At 42.5% G+C, this 25,436-nt stretch overlaps 1 protein-coding gene across 1 annotated transcript; it reads right to left on the bottom strand.

The window, feature by feature from the left end:
• Positions 1–218: 218 nt before the first annotated feature.
• On the bottom strand, positions 219–11,403 carry LOC111955297 (zinc finger and BTB domain-containing protein 22). The gene is made up of 4 exons (XM_023975491.2): positions 11,102–11,403; positions 4,954–5,171; positions 3,031–3,841; positions 219–1,653 (listed from the first exon to the last, which is right to left on the bottom strand). The coding sequence occupies exons 2-4, from the start codon at positions 5,164–5,166 to the stop codon at positions 560–562; spliced, it is 2,118 nt and encodes a 705-aa protein (XP_023831259.1). The 5' UTR covers positions 5,167–5,171; positions 11,102–11,403; the 3' UTR covers positions 219–559.
• Positions 11,404–25,436: the final 14,033 nt, after the last annotated feature.

The raw sequence follows: 25,436 nt of genomic DNA, 5'->3' as shown, positions 1-25,436 counted from the left end.
ACAGACCTAGCTGCAAACTATGAAAATAAGACATCACCCTTTTTTTTCTCTCTTGCGTTTAGCAAGAGAGACCGCTTGTGTTCCCTGTATTTACCCTGCATACACTTTCAATTAATATTCAGTAATTTCTTCCAATATTCCTGGGAAGCAAACCACCACAGTTATGGCATTATGTTAGTTATCCAATATGACCCTGATAACTTCTTGTTCAAACCATATCTGTGCAAACAAGATTTTATTGTGACTCAAATACATTCACAAGACAGCTCATAAGATAAATTGGCTCATTTAAATATACAAAATGTACACAGACTCACATCACACAAATGACATGTTTGTGCCCTCTTTCGAGATATCAATAGCATGATGGGATAGTCATTTAAATAAATAATAAACATAAATGTCCCTCGTAGAATAATTGTTCACAAACAGGTGCATTAACATGGATCGGAGTGTTAATGGATTATACATGGACCATTATGAGCATAATCATCAACCAATCTAATACTCAATTCAAGTGCTGTGGGCCCTATATTCCACCTGTTTACCTCATTTAGCTTCAGCTAAACCTGTCGCTGGCTTCCTCCTTAAAGTTGTGACTAACCAGAGTCCTTGACTGAGAGCCTAACTCAGCCCCAACCCCTAACAACCCACTCATCCCAGACTCCGCCTCCCCCTGAAAGTCTGCCTGCTCCACTTTCACCTGCCCGCCCTGTGAGAGAAACCCCTCCCCGAACCCATAAGCATAACCATCGTCCATGTTGGCAGCCGCTCTGGTGTTACTACTGGCAGCAGCGCCATCACAGCTGGCGGCCAGTCTCTCACAGCGGGCCTGGTGGCGCAGGAAACTGTCCCTCCAGATGACCTTCTTCCCACACAGGCCACACTCATAAGGCCGCAGCCCACCATGGGTCTTCAGGTGCTTGGTCAAGTGGTGCTTCATCTTGAAGCTCTTGGTGCACACAGGGCAGGCGAAGGGCCGCAGGTTGAGGTGCTGCATCTTGACGTGGCGGTCACGCATGCTCTTCAGGGTGTAGGCCTTCCCACAGTGGCAGAAGTGCACTTTGCCCGTGTAAGGGGCCCCAGCAAGGGAGAGGGAGGAGGAAGAGGGGATGGGGGGTGAGGAGGAAGGGGGGAATGGAGCAGGGGATGGGGACAGGTGGCAGCTGGAGGTTGGGGTACCATCACCATGGGTCATTTCTGCCCCAGAGGGCCAGTTCAACTCTTGGGCGCCCAGGATAAAGTCATTGTTATCAGGAGAGTCAGGTACTAAGGGTCTCTGAGAAACTTGCCCAGTGCCATCCTCAATCTCATCATAGGTGCCCCTTCCAAAAGCACCATCTGCAAATCGGCCAAAGTCCACTTCCTCCTCATCTTCTTCATCGTCTTCTCTTCTGTAGTATTCCTCTCCAGCTTGCGGCCTAGCTACTTGCTGAGACCAGGGACCGGCCTGCCACTGCATCCGGGATGAGGGTGTAGGAGCTGGGCAGGAAGGGCCAGGAATCACATCATCTGGATCCACAACATGGGGAGAAGTCAGGGCTGAGCTTCTCCCCAGCGGTCTTTCCTCTTTCTTCTGCAGCTCCCCTGAGCTCTTTTTCCCCTCTGGCTGTCCTCCCTCTTCAACTTGGTGTACACTAGTGTGGAAGTCTCCTGGAGAAATACAAAACAGAGAGMTGTACAATGTACAAAGGACATACACGTAGATAATTATATAATGGTACTCTATTTAAGGTGCAGGGATGTGTGCTTATCACATATTGGTGCTGATCATCTCATAAATAGGAGACAACTGTTTAAAATTATCAGCAGTTGAAACAATAAAGCATATTCCCTTCCCCGGTTTCGGTAATTAGCTGATGGATGGGGTTAGATAAATGTAACCACTCTCAAAAAACACAACATAGCTATGGGTGCATCCATGATTTAAAAATTATAGCCTCAACATGGTTAAAACTACAAAAAGAAAGGAGGACCAAGGCACTCTTCATATAATTAATTAAAATGCCTTTATTTGTATGGCATGTTCAATAGAAACAAAGTTTTAAAAATCCAACGCGTTTCGGCTGCATGGCCTTCGTCGGGGAGTACAAAGAAATTATACAATGTCCTCTTTTGAACAGCTTTTCCAATTAGCCCTAATTTGAAGAGGGAGTGGTTACAAAATTGATGGGACACAACCTAGTAAGCAATACTATACACATTAAAAAGTGAAATACTGTAGCTATGTTATCATAAAAATACAAATCCAAGCTAGAAGTATCAGAACACTTAGAAAGGTAGTTCTAACCTTTAAAATATGACTGGGAGAAGTGTCTAGAATAAGAAAGCAATATATTCCATAGTACACTAGAACACAGCAAAACATGAACAACAGTCTAAACATAGCTGAGGGCAATTGAGCAAACTGTCCACTAGATGAMAGCAAATGGACCTATCACGACCTTACAGGAAGGGTGAGAAATCCATATCTTAATTTAAACCAGGGTACTTAGTGGCCTGTAGTTTGTAAATCCAAAAACTTTCCCTTTGGTTTAACTGTTTAAGACGGTCCCCTTTTCTAATAGAGGCCGGAACATGATCAATACCCATAGCTTGTAGGGAGGCAGGGTTGCCATGGTGTAAGGACTTGTAGTGCCTTGCCATGGGGTAGTCTTCATTGCCTACCCGTATGGCGTACCTGTGTTCCGCTAAGCGGTCTTGAAGGTGTCACTTTGTCTGTCCAATGTAGAACACCTTGCACTGTAGGCAATGAAGACTACCCCATGGCAAGGCACTACAAGTCTTTACACCGTAAAACAAGCTTATATTTGGGGTTCTGAGGGGTTACGACAGTTGAAATAAGCTCATGTGGCATTTATAAGGTATATTCTTCAAGAATCAAATGGGTACATATCATTAATTTATAAGTCCAAAMATTTATGTAGCAACTGCAGAATGCCCATTTGAGAGAGAGACTTTTATAAACAACCAACCCAGGCATATCAATCGCCAAGTCCGGTTTACATTTCACATTCTAGGAGTACATACCAGAGTTTCCTCTCCGCTCAGGCATCTCCCTCTTCTCCTCTTCCCCCATTTCTTCATTTGCTTCAATCCCTCTTTCAGTCCCTCTCTTCTCCTGAGGCTCTTCCCCAAAGCCCCCTCCACTTCCTCTATCCCTGCCATGGAGTTTCTCAGCACTTGGTGGCACTGCCCTCTGTCTCAGTCTAGCTCGCAGTCTCAACGCCTCACCAGGAATCCCCCCATGCCTGGTGTGGCTATGGTCCAGTCCTCTCCCATCATGATGGCTTAGGGGGCTGGCTTTGCTGTGGCTGGACATCCACACCTCCTCACAGCTGGAGTAGTCACTCTCCCCGGCAGGGTGGTAGTCCAGGTGTGAGTCAGCTAGGTGCTGGGCAGGCATGGATATGACTTGCTGGGGTGAGGACCTGGGGCGGCTCCACCTGGGGAACTGCTGGGGCCTCCTCCACGTGGCCAATGGAGGCAGAGAATTCTGCTCCTGGCCATAGGGCCTCCTCTCCTTACCTTTCCCCTCTCTCTCCATGTATAGGCAGTCGGTGCTGCTTGGGGACTGCTGCCTTGAGGAGGCACCGTGGTGTGTGGCAGCTGCAGCATCCCCAGGGTTGCATTCTGCTGGGGGTCGAGGTCTCTTCAGGATCTCTGTACACTTGTCAACAATATGCCACATCTGGAGGAAGCTGGCTACAGTCACGTAGTTGACAATGTCATCACGCACTATGCTCAGTTGGCCGGTGTAGGCTGAACTCAGGACACTCTCAAAGGCCACAGGATCCATGACAGAGGGCAGAGACACTGTCGTCACATTCTTCAGCAACACCTGATGAAAGTGATAACAAAAAAATTGGATTTCACAATAGAGGTCCACAAGGCTCCACCTGTAGCCGAATATCTGAGACGGGATCTGAGCGGGTCCGGATCCAGAATTCGAAATAATGTCACGGGTCTGATAGGATTGTCACGGGTATGTGTAATTTTAACTGACTTGTCCGGAAGAACCCATATAGATGGAACGCGACTGCTGCAGTAGAGCGAGAGAGAAATATTATTTATGCTGCTGCTCTTTGCTTTTCACAAGAGTGGCGAGTGTAGCTTGTTGTTGGCCAATCATAAGTCATCAAAGCAACAACAAGCTACAGTCAGAGCCTTCCTGTGGGGCAAAAGGAGATAGGCTACAATGACCAAGAGCCAACAGGTAGGCTACTACTTTATATTCTGAATGGAGTTGTTGTTTGTAACTGTGTAGGACGAGAAAGCGCATGCAGCCGCCATTAGCCTAACTAGCTTCTCCCGGTTTGATGCAGTCAAGACAGGTATTATGTAATCATATTCGATGATAAATAACCTAGCTAGGGCAACTAATAGTCTATTATAGCATGAGTCGCCTTGGTTAGTTGCGGTCTCTCGTCTCTCCCTCCCTCCTCCATTTGTCACTCACACTCAGTAGCCCACACACACAGAGAGAGAGAGAGAGCATGGCCCCTGCTAGAGCTTCACCTCTATCTACCTCAATTTATTAGCTCCGGTTACTACAGTAGCTTAAAAATGGACTTTTCTGCTGCTTCCCTCACTTGATCTGTTGTACTCAGGTCCATTTGGAACGGGTCTCTATATTGTAGAAAATGATTTATGTATATCGGGTCCGGATGGGAAATACCAGATCTATTTCGGAACGGGTCCAACTTCAGATAGACAACTTTCACAACAAATCACAAGTTTGTGTAGGCTTAAAAATGTGGGCGGGAATTGTGCTAGGGCAACAAACGGATAAGGCAGTGACGTAAGAAAGACAGATCTCCCCATCCCTGCCTTTTCCTCTATGCCAAACTGACCTTGTTAATGAACAGAGGTGTAAGCCAGAACATTGGTACAATGTGTCAACCCAAGAAAGACTACTAGTACACACACGCATATAAACACAGACAGACAAACCTGATCGTGAAAGTATGGCGAGGAGGCAGCCAGCACACAGCGGTGGGCCCTGAACACCTGTCCCTGCACCTGGATGGAGAGGTCACAGAGCCGTCCTTCTTCCCGCTGTCGATTTAGGCTGTCCAAAACTGCTGCACGCACACCGGGGAAGCATACTTGAACCATCGGGCCAGCAGGGGCACCAGAGACTATGCTAATGCAGCCCTGATCCATTGAGCCTAAAGCCAGGGAAGAAGAAAATTGTGTTAACTAGCTAGCAGTAAAGGTTAGTGCTGTCTGGAAATCCTTGGGACGTCCCTACCCAAAACCTTAATTTGTGATGGGGGGGGGGGGATAAATCGATACCTTTACATATCAGGATATTATTTTTCTGCTAGTTGGCACAACTCCAGTATTTTTCCTTCATAGCTTGTTCTCCATCTTCGTTTTAAATAGGTAGCCAATTTGTTTTCAGCACTTTTYCCCCCATGACTCATCAAAACTTTCTCATAGCTCTTTCTTGTCCCTCTGTAGCCCAATATTGGACTAAAAGAGCCTAACGTTACTCCCAGGGAACGTGCAGGGCCCAGGGACCCTGCACGTTCCGTTTGTCTCTGGAAGCCAAAAACAGCCAAATAATCTATTTAAAATGTGAATCGATTCTCAATTTCAGTACGGTTCTCTAATTTCATATCACACCAAAATAATTTCAACAAATGCAAAACACACACTTTACACTCTTTTACCTCAGATGCGACCAACAGTATTTTTCAGTGACAACAAGTTTGTGCCATCTGTCTTCCGTTTAATAACCACAGGTAGTCCACACGGTCTTACTCTGCTTTCCATAGACAAGCGCTGTAACATGGAAATATGGCCGTGTGGGAACCCTAAGCCTACTTTTTCTTCTTCGATGAGGTTTAATGACGGTTGGCATCCAATAAATGTTGGATTACTGCCACCTTCTAGATAATCCCTTTATACTTTGCTTGAAAATAAAAATGTTAAATCAACAAATACCCTACCATCTAATCCACCACCCTACTCCACTATTTAAATATATCTAGCTCTACCTCAGGCCAACAGCCTGAAAGGATAGGACACCACCACTCAACACACCCTGTAACTCTGATGTCAAGTCTCGCACACCCAAATAGCTCTCTGCAGCTGCCACCACAACCTCAACCATCCCTGCAGTACAGTTGATAACCATTGCTATAAAATGCAAAAAAATCAAAATCTTACTGAAGCATATATTACTTGTTGGCCTATCCCTCTGTACTGGTACAGATCTACTACTCCTCTCAGGATCCCTCCCCCTTGACCCATTTTCCACCACTTTCTTCACTGCCTCAGCATACGACAACTTCTGCAATACTCTAACACTGGAAACCTCAACCTGCCTCTCTCGCACAGGACAATTCTGATCCCGAGCCCCATGGGCACCCCTACAATTAACAAATACCACTACTTTCCCCAATGCTACACATTCCTTTGTCTCATGTCCTTCTGCACACTTCTYACACCTAGGAACCTCCCTCCTACACACTGCTGCCACTTGCCCATAAGCTTGACACCTGTAACAACGTAATGTTGTCAGCACAAAAGCTTGTACAATATCACTTGAAGTATACAGTGCCTTCGGAAAGTAATCAGACCCATTGACTTTTCACATTGTTACGTTGACTTATTCTAAAATGGATTAAATAAAACTATTTCCTCAATCTACACACAATAGCCCATAATGACGAAGCGAAAACAGGTTTTTAGAAATGTTAGAAATTTATTAAAATCAGAAAACATAAATACCTTATTTACATAGGTATTAAGACCCTTTGCTATGAGACTCAAAATTGAGCTCAGGTGCATCTTGTTTCCAGTGATCATCCTTAACACGTTTCTCCAACTTGTTTGGAGTCCATGTCCAATCAATTGAATTTACCACAGGTGATTTGGAAAGGCACACACACACCTGTCTATATAAGGTCCCACAGTTGACAGTGCATGTCAGATCAAAAACCAAGCCATGAGGTCAAAGGAATTGTCCGTAGAGCTTCGAGACAGGAATGTCGAGGCACAAATCTGGGGAAGGGTACCAAAACATTTCTGCAGCATTGAAGGTCCCCAAGAGAACCGTGGCCCTGATCATTCTTAAAAATGGAAGAAGTTAGGAACCACCAAGACTCTTCCTAGAGCTGGCCACCTGGCCAAACTGAGCAATCGGGGGAGAAGGGCCTTGGTCAGGGAGGTGACCAAGAACCTGATGGTCACTGACAGAGCTCCAGAGTTCTACTGTGGAGATGGGAGAACCTTCCAGAAGGAGAACCATCTCTGCAGCATTCCACCAAATCAGGCCTTTATGGTAGAGTGGCCAGAAGGAAGCCACTACTCAGCAAAAAGGCACATGACAGCCCGCTTGGAGCTTGCCAAAAGGCACCTAAGGACTCTGACCATGAGAAACAAGATTCTCTGGTCTGATGAAACCAAGATTGAACTCTTTGGCCTGAATGCAAAGCATCACGTGTGGAGGAAACCCGGCACCATCCCTACGGTGAAGCACGGTGGTGTCAGCATCATGCTGTTGGGATKTTTATTAGCGGCAGGCACTGGGAGACTAGTCAGGATCGAGGTAAAAGATGAACGGAGCAAAGAACAGAGCTTGTGGCGACCTTCCAAGCTTGTGGCGTCATACCAAGAAGACTCAAGGCTGTAATCGCTACCAAAGGTGCTTCAACAAAGTATTAGGGTCTGAATACTTAGATTTAAAATATATATATATATAAATAAATAAATTGTATATATAGAAATGAATTAACAAACAAACATTTAAAAAAGTTTTTGCTTTGTCTACATGGGGTATTGTGTGTATATTGATAAAGGAAAAGAGTATTTCATACATTTTAGAATAAATCTGTAACCTAACAAAATGTGGAAAAGGCCATGGGGTCTGAATACTTTCCAGAGGCAGTGTATAACCTAAACATCACTTTGTCGGGCAAAGACTCAACATTAAAACTCAAAAGAACAGATCTACGGCTCTTCTGTTTCACCACTCACGCCACCCTGTCAGCGTCGCGACGAGCATCACAAACACAGGGAATCTTCCCCTTCAATTGGTCAACGTTCACATTTCCACTACCACAGGATTCACTCCTTTAAATAGCACCCTTGTCTTGAGAGCAAAACAATTAATATCTCAAATAAAATGTTATTGGTCACATACACATGGTTAGCAGATGTTAATGCGAGTGAAATGCATGTGCTTCTAGTTCTGACTATGCAGTAAAATCTAAGCAATCTAACATTCACAAGAACTACCTTATACACACACAAATGTAAAGGGATGAATAAGAATATGTACATATAAACATATGGATGAGCGATGGCGTGCGGCAGAGGCAAGATGCAGTACATGGTGTAGAATACAGTTGAAGTCGGAAGTTTACATACACCTTAGCTAAATACATTTAAACTCAGATTTTCACAATTCCTGACATTTAATCCTAGTAAAAATTCCCTCTCTTAGGTCAGTTAGGATCACCACTTTATTTTAAGAATGTGGAATGTCAGAATAATAGTAGAGAGAATTATTTATTTAAGCTTTTATTTCTTTCATCACATTCCCAGTGGGTCAGAAGTTTACATGCACTCAATTAGTATTTGGTAGCATTGCCTTTAAATTGTTTAACTTGGGTCAAACGTTTCGGGTAGCCTTCCACAAGCTTCCCACAATAAGTTGGGTGAATTTTGGCCCATTCCTCCTGACAGAGCTGGTGTAACTAAGTCAGGTTTGTAGGCCTCCTTGCTCATACACGCTTTTTCAGTTCTGCCCACACATTTTCTATGGGATTGAGGTCAAGGCTTTGTGATGGCCACACCAATACCTTGACTTTGTAGTCCTTAAGCCATTTTGCCACAACTTTGGAAGTAAGCTTGGGGTCATTGTCCATTTGGAAGACCCATTTGCGACCAAGCTTTACCTTTGTGACTGATGTCTTGCTTCAATATATCCACATAATTTTCCTTTCTCATGATGCTATCTATTTTGTGAAGTGCACCAGTCCCTCCTGCAGCAAAGCACCCCCACAACATGATGCTTCCACCCCTGTGCTTCACGGTTGGGATTGTGTTCTTCAGCTTGCAAGCCTCCCCCTTTTTCCTCCAAACATAATGATGGTCATTACGGCCAAACAGTTCTATTTTTGTTTCATCAGACCAGAGGACATTTCTCCAAAAAGTACGATCTTTGTCCCCATGTGCAGTTGCAAACCGTAGTCTGGCTTTTTTAATGGTGGTTTTGGAGCAGTGGCTTCTTCCTTGCCGAGTGGCCGTTCAGCTTATGTCGATATAGGACTCGTTTTACTGTGGATATAGATACTTTTGTACCCGTTTCCTCCAGCATCTTCACAAAGTCCTTTGTTGTTGTTCTGGGATTGATTTGCACTTTTGGCACCAAAGTATGTTCATCTCTAGGAGACAGAACGCATCTCCTTCCTGAGCAGTATGACTGCTGCGTGGTCCCATGGTGTTTATACTTGCGTACCATTGTTTGTACAGATGAACGTGGTACCTTCAGGCGTTTGGAAATTGCTCCCAAGGATGAACCAGACTTGTGGAGGTCTACAATTATTCTTCTGAGGTCTTGGCTGATTTCTTTTGATTTTCACATGATGTCAAGCAAAGAGGCACTGAGTTTGAAGATAAGCCTTGAAATACATCCACAGGTACACCTCCAATTGACTCAAATGATGTCAATTAGCCTATCGGATGCTTCTGAAGTCATGACAATTTTCTGGGATTGTCCAAGCTGTTTAAAGGCAGTCAACTTAGTGCATGTAAACTTCTGACCCACTGGAATTGTGATACAGTGAAATAATCTGTCTGTAAACAATTGTTTACATTGGTTATACCCATGTGGGTATAACCAATGAGGAGATGGCACGTGGGTATCTGCTTCTACAAACCAATGAGATGGGAGGCAGGACTTGCACAGCGTTCAGTGTCACAATTAGAACTGACTTCTATTTTAGCGCTTGGCAACGCAGACACTCGTTGGTGCGCACAAGCAGTGTGGGTGCAATAATTGAATAACATGTATGTTTTAATTTATTTTGCAATACACGCGATGCGAGCAGTGTTGTCAGCATGTGAGGTATAAAACGCACTGTAGGTCACCACAACGTGTACACAGGCGAACTGTTAGAGCGCTCACCAAGTAGCCGTAACCTTGTTAATAATTAGTTACCTGAGGTAAGCCTACAAGGTTAAGCAGAACAATGGGAAGGGAATATATCGTTCGGGAAGGCGAGTTGGTGCCACGGTGCTCTATAGAACTAATAGGGGCTGGCAGGGTGAACATTAACCTAAAATAAGGCGTTTTTTCGCGATTACTTAAACACTACGGCAAACAGCTGGGACAAATAGTACGAAACTGGGCTCAATGGCGGATGCAATGAACTCGTTTCTATTAGAAAAAAATACCTTTTTAGAAATGTCATGTGCCCAGCCTATCTGCGGCTGATATAGTGAGCAATATGTTTGGAACATCGAATCGCATAAAGAAATCGTGAGAATCACAATACATATCGCATCGGAACTTAACTAAGTATCGTGATAATATCGAGGTCCCTGGCAATTCCCAGCCCAAACATTTACCTTTTTAAATGACAACTTCAATGGGGTAGGGACGTCCCAAGGATCCCTGATAGCAAGGACCTAGCAGTTAGCTACCTTTGCTTTTTAGCTAGTCCGCTAACTTCTAGCTAGTTATCTAAGCTGTGAATATATAGTTAGCTAGCAGTCGGACTATGGTGGTGGAGGATAATTTACCCAATATTGTATTGACCTAGTGCCTTCAATATTCCTAGGTTAACGATAATCTTATATGTAGTGGGGATGTATCTAACTATATTAGCTAGCTAACTACAACAGGAAAGGGTTGAAGGGACTAACGTTATATATACGCAGCCCTAACCGTACCGCCATTCATTGCCAGTCTGATATTATAACTAGGAATAGTGAACATCAGAAATACCGAACATTGGCTAGTTTGCTTGTCCATTCACCTCAGTGCGCTCAACTCGTAGTCAGTAGCTAGTCAGGCTAACAGTAGCGAAATCAGTACAAAACAAAATGTGCAATTCCACAATAGCTTTAGCTAGATAATTACCTCTGTTTTAAGGTTCTCAAAGCGAAACGAGTCTTCAAAATATGCCAGCAATTTCAGCTAAAGCACATTCTATGCAGCATTGTTCAATCACCCCGTCCTCGTTTGGTAAAGCACACTCGACAGTTCCATCATGGGTGTGAGAACTTGTCTGTGACTGTGCCCATAGAGCTACCAACCACGGCTAACTCATGGAACTACTAAAATCATCTACGCATCTATCCCTCGTTATTTATTGTCTCCTAGATCCTTGAATGAGTAGGTGTGTACAAACGTATGTCTGATACTATACGTGTGAATGTACAATACCAGTCACATATTTGGACACACCTACTCGTTCAAGGTGTTTTCTTTATTTGTACATCATAACTATGAAATAACACATGGAATCATGTAGTAACCTAAAAGGTGTCAAATCAATCAAAATATATTTTAGATACTTCAAAGTAGCCACCATTCGCCTTGATGACAGCTTTGCACACTCTTGGCATTCTCTCAACCAGCTTCACCTGGAATGCTTTTCCAACAGCCTTGAAGGAGTTCCCAAATATGCTGAGCACTTGTTGGATGTTTTTCCTTCACTCTGCGGTCCAACTCATCCCAAACCACCTCAATTGGGTTGAGGTCAGGTGATTGTGGAGGCCAGGTCATCTGATGCAGCGCTCCATCACTCTCCTTGGTCAAATATCCCTTACACAGCCTGGAGGTGTGTTGAGTCATTGTCCTGTTGAAAAACAAATGATAGTCCCATTAAGCACAAACCAGATGGGATGGCGTATCGCTGCAGAATGCTGTGGTAGCCATGCTGGTTAAGTGTGCCTTGAATTCTAAATAAATCACAGACAGTGTCACCAGCAAAGCACCATCACACTTCCTCCATGCGTCACGTTGGGAACYACACAGAGATCATCCGTTCACCTACTCTGCGTCTCACAAATACACAATGGTTGGAACCAAAAATCTCACATTTGGACTCATCAGCCCAAAGGACAGATTTCCACCGGTCTAATGTCCATTGCTTGTGTTTCTTGGCCCAAGCAAGTCTATTCTTATTGGTGTCCTTTAGTAATGGTTTCATCATAGCGCTTGATGGTTTTTGCAATTGCACTTGAAGAAACTTCCAAAGTTCTTGAAAGTTTCCGGATTGACTGACTTTCATGTCTTAAAGTAATGATGGACTGTCGTTTCTCTTTGCTTATTTGAGCTGTTCTAGCCATAATCTGGATTTGGTCTTTTACCAAATAGTGCTATCCTCTGTATACCAGCCCTACCTTGTCACAACACAACTGATTGGCTCAAATGCATTAAGAAGGAAAGAAATTCCACAAATTAACATTTAACAAGGCACACCTGTTATTTGAAATGCATTCCAGGTGACTACCTCATTAAGCTGGTTGAGAGAATGCCAAGAGTGTGCAAAGCTGTCATCAAGGCAAAGGGTGGCTACTCAAATCTCAAATATATTTTGATTAGTTTAACACTTTTTGGTTCCTACATGATTCCATATGTGTTATTTCATAGTTTTCATGTCTTCACTATTGTTCTACAATGTAGAAAATAGTACAAATAAAGAAAAATGATGATCTCGCCGTGATCTCGCCATCACGGTTGACAACTCCATTGTGTCCTCCTCCCAGAGCGCTAAGAACCTTGGCGTGATCCTGGACAACACCCTGTCGTTCTCAACTAACATCAAGGCGGTGGCCCGTTCCTGTAGGTTCATGCTCTACAACATYCGCAGAGTACGACCCTGCCTCACACAGGAAGCGGCACAGGTCTAACCAGGCAACTTGTCATCTCCCCGTCTGGATTACTGCAACTCGCTGTTGGCTGGGCTCCCTGCCTGTGCCATTAAACCCCTACAACTCATCCAGAACGCCGCAGCCCGTCTGGTGTTCAACCTTCCCAAGTTCTCTCACGTCACCCCGCTCCTCCGCTCTCTCCACTGGCTTCCAGTTGAAGCTCGCATCCGCTACAAGACCATGGTGCTTGCCTACGGAGCTGTGAGGGGAACGGCACCTCAGTACCTCCAGGCTCTGATCAGGCCCTACACCCAAACAAGGGCACTGCGTTCATCCACCTCTGGCCTGCTCGCCTCCCTACCACTGAGGAAGTACAGTTCCCGCTCAGCCCAGTCAAAACTGTTCGCTGCTCTGGCCCCCCAATGGTGGAACAAACTCCCTCACGACGCCAGGACAGCGGAGTCAATCACCACCTTCCGGAGACACCTGAAACCCCACCTCTTTAAGGAATACCTAGGATAGGATAAAGTAATCCTTCTCACCCCCCCCCCCCCCCTTAAAAGATTTAGATGCACTATTGTAAAGTGGCTGTTCCACTGGATGTCATAAGGTGAATGCACCAATTTGTAAGTCGTTTGGGATAAGAGCGTCTGCTAAATGACTTAAATGTAAATGTAAATGTAAAAACCCTTGAATGAGTAGGTGTGTCCAAACTTTTGACTGGTACTGTATATATTTTATTTATAAAAAAAAAAAAGCAAATGTGAATGCAATACTCAAGTTCTGTTCACAAAATTATCACGAGATAGCTAGCTACCTAGCTTGGTTAGCAAACGTTAGCTAGCTATCTAAGTTTAGCGAGCTACAAATAGTTAGATAGATGGGTAATGGAGCATATTTAGGGTATTAAACAGGGGAAAGAGTCTTAGAAGTGGTTTTATATTATATATACAGCGGCTTGCGAAAGTATTCATCCCCCTTGGCATTTTTCCTATTTTGTTGCCTTACAACCTGAAATTAAAATGGATTTTTGGGGGTTTGTATCATATGATTTACACAACATGCCTACCACTTTGAAGATGCAAAATATTTTTATTGTGAAACAAACAAGAAATAAGACAAAAGAACTGAAAACTTGAGCGTGCATAACTATTCACCCCCCCAAAGTCAATACTTTGTAGAGCCACCTTTAGAAGCACCTTCAGCTGCAAGTCTCTTGGGGTATGTCTATATAAGATTGGAACATCTAGCCACTGGGATTTTTGCCCATTCTTCAAGGCAAAACTGCTCCAGCTCCTTCAAGTTTGATGGGTTTTGCTGGTGTACAGCAATATTTAAGTCATACCACAGATTCTCAATTGGATTGAGATCTGGGCTTTGACTAGGCCATTCAAAGACATTTAAATGTTTCCCCTTAAACCACTCAAGTGTTGCTTTAGCAGTATGCTTAGGGTCATTGTCCTGCTGGAAGGTGAACCTCCGTCCCAGTCTCAAATCTCTGGAAGACTGAAACAGGTTTCCCTCAAGAATTTCTCTGTATTTAGCGCCATCCATCATTCCTTAAATTCTGACCGTTTCCCAGTCCCTGCCGATGAAACACATCCCCACAGCATGATGCTGCCACCAACATACTTCACTGTGTGGATGGTGTTCTCGGGGTGATGAGAGGTGTTGGGTTTGCGCCAGAATAGCGTTTTCCTTGATGGCAAAAAAGCTCAATTTTAGTCTCATTTGACCAGAGTACCTTCTTCCATATGTTTGGGGAGTCTCCCACATGCCTTTTGGCTAACACCAAACGCGTTTGCTTATTTTTCTTTCTTTAAGCAATGGCTTTTTTTCTGGCCACTCTTCCGTAAATCCCAGCTCCTTGGAGTGTACAGCTTCAAGTGGTCCTATGGACAGATACTCCAATCTCCGCTGTGGACCAAACGTGTTTGCTTATTTTTTTCTTTAAGCAATGGCTTTTTTCTGGCCACTCTTCCGTAAAGCCCAGCTCCTTGGAGTGTACGGCTTAAAGTGGTCCTATGGACAGATACTCCAATCTCCGCTGTGGAGCTTTGCAGCACCTTCAGGGTTATCTTTGGTCTCTTTGTTACCTCTCTGATTAATGCCCTTCTTGCCTGGTCCGTGAGTTTCGGTGGGCGGCCCTCTCATGGCAGGTTTGTTGTGGTGCCATATTCTTTCCATTTTTAAAAATGGATTTAATGGTTCTCTGTGGGATGTTCAAAGTTTCTGATATTTTTTTATAACCTAACTCTGATCTGTACTTCTCCACAACTTCATCCCTGACCTGTTTTGAGAGCTCCTTGGTCTTCATAGTGCCTCTTGCTTGGTGGTGCCCCATGCTTAGTGGTGTTGCAGACTCTGGGAACTTTCAGAACAGGTGTATATATACTGAGATCATGTGACAGATCATGTGACACTTAGATTGCGCACAGGTGGACTTTATTTAACTAATTATATGACTTCTGAAGGTAATTGTTTGCACCAGATCTTATTTAGGGGCTTCATAGCAAAGGGCTGAATACATTTGCACGCATCGTTTTCTGTTTTTTTGTTGTTGAATTATTTGAAACTGAAGTTATTTTTTACATTTCACTTCACCTCACCAATATAGGCTATTTTGTGTATGTCCATTACATGAAATCCAAATGAAAATCCATTTAAATTACAGGTTGAAATGCAACAAAATAGGAAAAATGCCAAGGGGGTGAATACTTTTGCAAGGCACTGTACCTCCTCCATTGTCCATACATTCACACAAACACACACTCACACACCAAAGGATTGAGATAGCCTGGTTTGGTTATCTTGTTCTATTTAGGTGTAGTCGCTCACCTCTCTCTCTGTCATTGTAAAGTGTGTGTGCCCGGGCTGTGTTCAGTAGATAACAACATTGTCGAAAGTTCAGATATAAATTCATTGTCTAGATATTATCTATGTGTGTTTCTGCCAGGCAGGTCTAGCAAGTGATCACATCATCTCTATTCATTAAATTAGACCTACTACTATCTTCAACGTGTGCATTGTCATTCATCTGAACTGAAACCTGTTGATGCAGTTCTTTATTTATGCTCTTTATTGAAGCTGGGTTGTATTCATTAGAGCACACAACATAATAAAACGTGTTTCCAAAAAACAAAAACAAAAAAGCATTTGATATTGCACAAGTTCAGATAATATTATTACGTGTTGTGCCTTCTAAACATTACCCTGTCCTTTACTGACTTATTTTCTGTCCGTCTCTGGCCTGTTGTTATTGTTGTATTGACGATGTTGTCTTCTGTTCTTATTTCCCCAGTGGCCTGGCTGCTTTGGGCTGGTGTTAAGACAATTATGTTCTCAATGTTCATAAACTGAACTTCAATTAACTTCTCAGTCTGCAACCCAGAATTTGTAAGATACTGGTTGAAATGAAAACAGACAGAGGCCTAGCCTACAATAGTAAAATGTGTATTCACGAGAACGTTCTGAAGTCCACAATACAAAGACATCCATTTTATAGCGGCGCACATACTTCCACACAAACAGTAGGTATCCTACACACATACTGTTCCACTACCCAGCCGACAAAGATTAGGGAGACCGTGTGAATCACTCCCTGTCCTCCCCCAAGATTAGGAAAAGCGTGAGAAGTACTCCCTGCCCTCTCCCAAATCTCTGTGGCCCCTAGCCAAGGTCGGCACCGAATTTTGCTTAGACAGTCTGTGTTTAAGATACTATAGAGCAGGGGTGTCAAACTCATTCCACGGAGGGCCTAGTGTCTGCAGGTTTTTGGTTTTTCCTTTCAATAAAGCCCTAGACAACCAGGTGTGGGGAGTTCCTAACTAATTAGTGATGTTAATTCATCAATCAAGTACAAGGGAGGAGCGAAAACCCGCAGACACTCGGCCCCCCGTGGAATGAGTTTGACACCTGTGCTATAGAGACATATTGTACAGATATATTGTTTTACCCTAATTCTGACTAAAACTACACACATMATTTATTATAATTTTACTAACTAAAACTACACACATCATTGATAATAATTTTACGATTCTAATCAATTTCATACAATTATATGGTTTCAGGGTGGAATATTCGAATCTTTCATTTAAACATATAAATTCCATTCACAGCTGGGCTACCCTATAATGACAAAGCAAATACATTTTTTTAATTTTTTTTTTGCTAATTTATTAAATATAAAACACTTAAATGTCACATTTTCGAATACTCAGTTTAGCCAGACGGCCAGCTCTAGAAAGACTCTTGGTGGTCCCAAACTTCTTCAATTTAAGAATTATGGGGGCCACTGTGTTCTTGAGGACCTTCAATGCTGCAGAATTATTTTGGTATCTTACCCCAGATCTGTGCCTCGACACAATCCTGTCTCAGCGCTCTACGGACAATTCCTTCGACCTCATGGCTTGGTTTTTGCTCTGATATGCACTCTCAACTGTGGGACCTTGAATAGACAGGTGTGTGCCTTTCCAAATCATGTCCAATCAATTGAATTTACCACAGGTGGACATTTCAAGGATGATCAATGGAAACAGGATGCACTTGAGCTCAATTTCGAGTCTCATAGCAAAGTGTCTGAATACTTATGTAAATTAGGTATTTCTGTATTTTATTTTTAATACATTTTTGCTTTGTCATTTTGGTTTATTGTGTGTAGATTGATGAAGATAAAAAAAACGATTTAATCAATTATAGAATAAGGCTGTAACGTAATAAAATGTGCAAAAAGTTGTTAGGTTCTAATTTTTCAGAGTAAATAACTCACAGACACTAGAGAAGCTTAACCAAGTTTAATTCTTCCCAAAGTGTCGACACAGCTGTATTCAGACGAAGACATGTTTCCACCATTACAAGTATATATACTCCACTTTAGACACTCTTCCTTCTCTCCAATCCTTACATCTTATGGTTCGACAGGAAGAGGATAATAGGATAATAAAACATAATTTTTCCCTTCAGGGGATCTGACCTGACCTCAACCCCTCCTTCGCCTAATCCACAGATGTCCACCCACTTCCCATATAGCAATCCTGTGACATCCTCCCGTCCACCCAACAGATTCCAAAGCCATCTGTCTTTCTACAGAGAACCATTAACTTCTGATGTAAAAACCAGTATCTTACACTCCTTTATATGTTCAAAGTTTTATCCCCGGATCGAAGTCAAGGTGTTGTCGTGGAACATCGTCTCAGAAATATAACACTCGTAAGAACTTGTGAAATCAAATAGACTTTTTAATACAATTGTATAGCAAGCCGGAATGCCCCGCGGAACACCCCAATTTCCCAGAACCCTAGCTCTTATATTTATACACACATAGTATTATGTCCATCCCTTATGCAAATGAAATTTCTTTTCTTAAGTCATTCGCCACCATTATCTTTTAGTTCAAGCTTCCTGCTTGTTCACGCCCAATAACGCCCATATCTGCTTTCAGTTAGATTATAATGGTGGCCGGACCCTCTATCTTAGTGTGTCAGCAGATTCTGTGTCTCTTCCTTTCATTAATGTGTCAATGTACTCTTTGTTTAGTTTGCCTTTATTGGAATCAGCAGATTCTGCCCTATAGGCCTTCTTTTTAGAAGCAGCTGACTATGGGTCCCTCTATCTTTAGTGTGTCAGCATANGTTTGCCTTTATTGGAATCAGCAGATTCTGCCCTATAGGCCTTCTTTTTAGAAGCAGCTGACTATGGGTCCCTCTATCTTTAGTGTGTCAGCATAATGTGTCAATGTACTCTTTGTTTTGTTCTCCCCTATCCTTAGTGTGTCCAGTTGTCTTAGGCGCCTATGTGTCTCCCTGTCTTCCTGTGGTCTGTTTTTAATGTTCAGCTGTCCTATACATCTATGTGCTGTCCTATACGTCTCATTTACTCCTACAAATCCCTCCTCTGTGGCTAATTAGCCACATAAATTATACAAATATGACTTTGGGATAGTAAATGAGAATACCTATGAAGGACAAGAAAATACAAAAACAGAGTAAAGCATATAAACCAACTGGACCAAACATCTCCAAATGATTAATACTAAAATAGGAGTAAAAGATCCAATTAGAAACATTAATGAAAACCTAACTAGACCAAACATCTCTAGTAATTCATAAGAGTAAAAGATCTAATTTGGTATAGAACTAATAAAACTTAATATATTACATTTTTGATGAAGCATGAGTATGTAGGTACCTAGCCTTGCCTGAGGTTATCTCAGTTATGTAAAAATTAAAAATAAAAATAAAAATAATACAATGAGTATAATAATAAATTGAATATGAGAAAATTAAAAATTAAATAAAATAATACAATACCCAGAGCCAATAACCCTCCTCCCAGCATAATAGCCATCCTAGCAAACATAGCTCCCCACTTTCCCAATGCTCGATCCAACCAATCCCAAACATAACACAAACTCCACCCTTCTCCGCTAAGAGCCAATTGAGAGCCTGTCTATTTTGCCAAGTCATTTTACTGGTAGCCTGTACCTGTTCCCCCAATGCTGTTAGGGCCGAGTCAGTATAGTTAATGAATCTCTGTTGGTTATAATATATATAATTAATCCACTCTAAGTTTATATTTGGTGTTATCCACAAAAATATAGATTCAAATCCTGATTTAACTTCATCTCTTGCCTTGAACTCCCGAGGTACACCTCTAGGCTGTCCAATTGCATCAAGGTATACCCCAGGGTCTTTCTCATACGCCCTTTTAACTCTAGGATTAACATAGTCATCGTGGGGTGCTTTAATGATGGTAACCTGTTGAATTGCTCTAACTAAGGCACAAAGACCAATCCATTCATTAGGCAATACATTCAACAATTTGTTTTTTCCACACATCCAGAAACTATCCGCAATACCTCTGTCCTGATTCTTTAGCATAGTGAGAGACTGTGCAACCTGAGTTATTTTACCACACAACCCTTTTCTATTCATTATCAACCCTTTATCATTATTTCTACGAACTCCCGCAGTCTCTAGCACCCAAATAGTATCACATTCTACAGTGGTGTTTCCTACATCAATTCCTTCGGTGTTATGGCTGTAAAAACATTCATATTTTCCTTTAACCACAGTACTTCTGTCTAATTGAGGTCCATTTAATTCGGTTCTAATGTTATAGGCAGCACAATCATTGTCTCCCAGCATRGTCTCATTCAACATATTTTTACCCCTAGTGCTTACCCAGAGCAATCCTAYATTCTATGTCACACAAGGGAATAGAATACTTTCTATTGGTACAATGGCCATTTTTCCAACTTACACAGTTTTTAAATGATGCCGGTTCAGAGACTATTAAAAGATCAGACAAAGGTGATTTTCTACACAAAATACAATTGTCCATTCTGTGTTTGTTTGCCATATACTTAGCCCATTCCAGGAAGGGTGGTGCTTCCTCTCCGCACTCGTTGAGGTGCATGTCATCAGCCCGGTAACACTGTATCGGTCCCACGCATCAGGTCTCCAATGCGCATTCATAGCCCAGTGCGTCCTGTGCTAGCTTCCCGCACTTGCCGGGCTGGAGTGAGGATCCAGTCAGGAAGGGTGGTGCTTCCTCTCCGCACTCGTTCTGAGGTGCATGTCATCAGCCCGGTACCACCTGTACCGGTCCCACGCATCAGGTCTCCAGTGCGCCTCCACAGTCCAGTACGTCTTGTGCCTCCTCTCCGCACTCGCCCTGAGGTGCGTGTCTCAGCCCGGTACACCAGTTCCGGCACCACGCATCAGGCCTCCAGTGCGCTTCCCACAGTCCAGTACGGCCTGTGCCTCTTCCCCGCACTCGCCCTGAGGTGTGTGTCCTCAGCCCGGTACCACCAGTTCAGGCACCACGCATCAGGCCTCCAGTGCGCTTCCACAGTCCAGTACGGCCTGTGCCTCTTCCCCGCACTCGCCCTGAGGTGCGTGTCCTCAGCCGGTACCACCAGTTCCGGCACCACGCATCAGGCTTCGAGTGCGCCTCCACAGTCCAGAGCTTCCGGCGACAGTTCCAGTCCAGAGCTTCCGGCGACAGTACCCAGTCCAGAGCTTCCGCGACAGTTCCCAGTCCAGAGCTTCCGGCGACAGTTCCAATCCAGAGCTTCCGGCGACAGTTCCCAGTCCAGACTTCCGGCGACAGTTCCCAGTCCAGAGCTTCCGGCGACAGTTCCAGTCCAGAGCTTCCGGCACAGTTCAGTCCAGAGCTTCCGGCGAAGTTCCCAATCCAGAGCTTCCGGCGACAGTTCCCAGTCCAGAGCTTCCGGCGACAGTTCCAGTCCAGAGCTTCCGGCGACAGTTCCCAGTCCAGAGCTTCCGGCGACAGTTCCCAGTCCAGAGCTTCCGGCGACGTTTCACAGTCCGTAACCTCCGGCGACGGGCCACAGTCCGGAACCTCCAACGACGGTCCACAGTCCGGAACCTCCACCGACGGTCCACAGATGGTCCACAGTTCGGAACCTCCACCGACGGTCCAGATGGTCCACAGTTCGGAACTTCCAGCGACGGTCCCCAGTCCGGGGTCTCCGGCGACGGTCCCCAGCCCAAGGTCTACGGCGACGGTCCCCAGCCCGGGGTTTCCGGCGACGGTCCCGCAGCCGGGGTTTCCGGCGACGGTCCCCCAGCCCAGGGTCTACGGCGACGGTCCCCAGCCCGGGGTTTCCGGCGACGGTCCCCAGCCCGAGGTTTCAAGAAATACTGTCTGTACTTATATAGAGTAGGCTTTGATAGGAGAAATTAAGTGATGTGACAAATGAATTATAATCTGGGAAAGGGGATTAGCTCTACCTTGAAAAAATAGTAAATAAAAGTGTGTATAACAGAAGTGGAGTATTTAGGAAAATAAATAAATAAATAGTGGCATGAAAACAAAAATGATTGTTTCTCCCTAGCATAGAGGGATTAAAAGCCATGGAGTCACTGAAAGAAGCGCACATTAGTTCTACCGAATTCGGATTGATAATGAAAAACTGGATAATGGAGGACGCTATTACCTGGTAACAGGATAAATAGATTAAGGGAGGCACAGTCGCATGGGACCAAAATGTGAAGCTCGATTTGCAGGCGTTCTGATGTCAACATTCTATCATCAGAAATACATTACGATGAAGTACAAATGTGGTTCCTCTCGACCTCGCAGACGTGCGGGTGATTAGCAGAACTATTGAAAATATCTAAGAACAATAAGAAAATAGCTCTCTGTTTGGATATAGGTATATCGGGTATGGGGAAAAATTAGTGTAAGGTGACACTAGAACTTAGTGCGGTAGCAGGAAATGCCGCTTATAAGAGTTTGTATCCTTGTCAAAATAAACAAACAATTAATTGGGTTGAGGTTAGTGAGAATGGATTTTAACTTGGCGGTGTATAGTCTCTGATGCGAACAATGAGTGTTTCATAGAGATTACAGTTTTATATGTGGTCAAGAAGAAGTATTAGATCACGTTTGACTTGACATCTAGTAGAGTATCAGATGGATTTTTAATTGTTAGACATTCTATACCGTCATTCTCTGAAAACTGTTAAGACGTTTATGGAATAAAAACTATTTGCTGATTAAAAGGTAACATTGTGAATATTAACGATATGTAATACTTTCTTTTCCAGAAAAAAAGGGTTAATCTTCTCTGGTCAAAAATGTCATTGGAGACTGGCATTACTGTGGAAGCAGTTCTTAAAGTCAGTTGCTTTAAAAATAAAAATATCTGGATAGGGCTAAAAAAAAAAAAAAAAAAAAAATGGAGTTCTGGATAAGTGAGTCCAGTCCCTTTTGTGTTATTGGCCTATGGTTCACTAGTAGTACACCATGTACCGGGAATGAATATGCATTAGTAGATTTATGTAAGGGTTTTTTTCCAATTCAGTTTCAAATTGGGTATGCAGAAGGATGGAAATGTTTTTTAAAAAATTTATTTAAGTTGTTCCTAAAGAAAGGGGAGTGGAAAATATTAATGGTGTCAAAATGCCCTGAATCTAAAAGAATTTCCTGTGAAGACTGATCACCTTTACTAGAATTTGTCTGAACAGGTGGGATTTAATTATAAAATGAATTAAAAGACACCAGAACTCTATTCAAAATGTATAATTATTTGAAAATCTATTATGTCCCCTGGGAAAATTATGAAGAGATGTACTCTTAAATTGAATAAGTTATTCAAATAGGTTTATTTTTAATTTTTATTTTGATATAACATGGGTTTCATAGGTAAAATTTTCAGTTCCTTGGGGTTATGGTCTTTGGGTAAATACACAAATGTGCTTTGTTCATTCTCTGCATATAAAAATGTGATGAAAGTTACTCCAAAGGGTTTTATTGGAGTGTTGGGTCTCTGTGAGGGTTTTTGTTGATAATACATAATCTGTAATTCATCTGAGGAGATCACCAGTAGAATAAGGGAGTTATGCATGGAAGGTGACGTCAGAATGCTTTAAGGCATGGGAGAGAATATCACCAACAAGTGGGTGTGGAGCTCAAACCCACCCTAAACCGACTGAAATAGTGAGGGACAACTGTGTCTGATGACCTGTTGAACTGTATCTAAAAAATAGACAATGCCTGAAATGATAGTGGGCCAGGGAAGAATAATGACCTAAAGGAATTGGGGTACTGACTTTTTAATTACCAGGCCACTCGTGAGAGAACAAACTGAGACAAAAGGGCTATTGGAAAATAGATAATACTGGTAATTAAAGTGTTTTAGTATTAAAATGTTAATTATTAAGGGGGGAATGAATGTTTTTGCCCAAATTGAATAGGATAAGGTCAAATTTGTAGTTAAAGTAACACTAATGCACTGTTATCCTGAATATTGGTTATAAAAACTGTTATTAAGAACTGTTTGTTATTTGGATATGAACTGTTTTTAAAGTTAATAGCCTAGGGGAAAGCTCTGGAAACTAATCCTGAGACCAAGGTGGTTGACATAAGCTTACAGGAATAATTAGATTAAGAGTTTTTGTTTATTTGTTTTATAATGTCAATTGGAATGATAAAATGTAATAATATAATTGAATAAAAAGGTAGTCTGTTGTGCGCGATGATACCAAGGATTGAAGAAGAAAGAGACCAACAAATTAAATTGGCATATGAATAAAAAGGATGGACGTTTTCCCCCAGGTTTAATTACATTACAAATAGTGGTAATATTGAAAAAATGTTTTGCAATTATTATAATTTTTATTTTCTCTTTTCTTGTTTGGGTCAATTTATTTTTGTTTTGTGAGGAAACATAGGTTGTGAATATGTTCCTAAGGAGGGAATGATATCTTTTTAATTGATTAGAAAAGATTTGAGAATGTTTAAGTATGTATCAACATGGTGTCGACGTTCCTGACTCTGTTTTCTGTTGTTTTGTAATGTGTGTGATGTCAGGGCGTGAGTTTTTGGGTGGGCATTCTATGTTGTGTGTTCTTCTATGGTTGGTTTAGGGTTGCCTGGCTATGGGCTCTTTAATTAGAGGAGGTGTTTTTGGCGTTCCCTTAATTAGGAGTCATATTTAGGTAGGTTGTTTCACTGTGTTCGTTGTGGTGGTTGTTACGCTGTCTCTGTGTTTGTGTTCTGCACCAGATAGGTCTTGTATCGGTTTTGCACGTTTATTTTTTGTTATTTTGGTAAGTTGGTTTGTAGTGTTCAACTTGTCTTATAATTAAACATGTTGAGCACTGGCGTTACGCCTGCATTTTGGCCTCTCCTTCACCCCAGGAAGAAACCTTTACACAATGGCTGTTATCGTTAGAAAACTGTGACTACATTGGGAATATGAAGGGGCTCATGAAATGAAGGTAATGTAAGTGGAAGGGGTGTTTATTTCTAGAAACTATTATAAAAGAGAGATAATTTCACAGAAAGGAAGACAGCGCTGTTGTTAAAATATAGGACATTCTAGTAAATAGAACAAGTTTACATATCCTAAATTATGGTAAAAATAATAAGTGGTGGCATTTTGAAACACTAGAGCAAAAGTTTAAGAAACTTAATGAACTTAGTTTTGTTAGGATTGGAATTATTCATTCCACTGAAGACACTTGACTGATTACAATGTATTTTACACAGTTGCTGTAGGGAATATTTGACTATCATTATGAAATATTTCTGTGGCGGAGGCCAGGTATTAAAGGCAAGAATGTTTACATAGGGCTGTTATTAAAAAATTAAGATTTAGTGATCTTGCTATAGAAGAAAGTCTGTTGTCAAGGAAATAACCCATGTGTTTAGTGTGCTATGTCCTCAGGAAAATAAAACAAGCCAGAAATGGCAGGGCTTGGGCTGCATTCTGGAAGACTGAGTGTACATTCAAGATACACGCAGGCTGGGGTATACTTCTTACACAACGCAGTGGTAAAGATCTTCATGTCTCTCTTTGGTGGGGCATAGTCTCACGAGACAGTAAGGTCCAGCTGAATAATGGTGAGCTTGAAAACACCATGACAAAGAGACGTGGAATCAGAGAAGAGAGAGAGAGAGACTAGATTCCAGCTATAGACATACTGGGGTTGAGTTGGAGGCTACTTGTTCATTTTTTAATAATCATGTGAAAAAGAAGTAGATTGATAGGATATCTATACTCTAAACAAACATGTTAAAGAAATTGATATGAGAAGCATTACAGTGTTGAATTAAATTAC

This window comes from Salvelinus sp. IW2-2015, linkage group LG30, assembly GCF_002910315.2.
Source record: "Salvelinus sp. IW2-2015 linkage group LG30, ASM291031v2, whole genome shotgun sequence".
Classification (NCBI taxonomy): domain Eukaryota; kingdom Metazoa; phylum Chordata; class Actinopteri; order Salmoniformes; family Salmonidae; genus Salvelinus; species Salvelinus sp. IW2-2015.
This window is presented reverse-complemented; position numbering and strand designations above follow the sequence as displayed.

What these genes read in the sequence shown, in the direction of transcription:
- LOC111955297 (XM_023975491.2), bottom strand. Translation starts at nt 5,166, where the DNA reads ATGGATCAGGGCTGCATTAGCATAGTCTCTGGTGCCCCTGCTGGCCCG. An exon ending in CGCCATACTTTCACGATCAG is followed by an intron (nt 3,842 to 4,953) that starts GTTTGTCTGTCT and finishes CACTTTCATCAG; the next exon opens with GTGTTGCTGAAGAATGTGAC. An exon ending in TGAGCGGAGAGGAAACTCTG is followed by an intron (nt 1,654 to 3,030) that starts GTATGTACTCCT and finishes GTATTTCTCCAG; the next exon opens with GAGACTTCCACACTAGTGTA.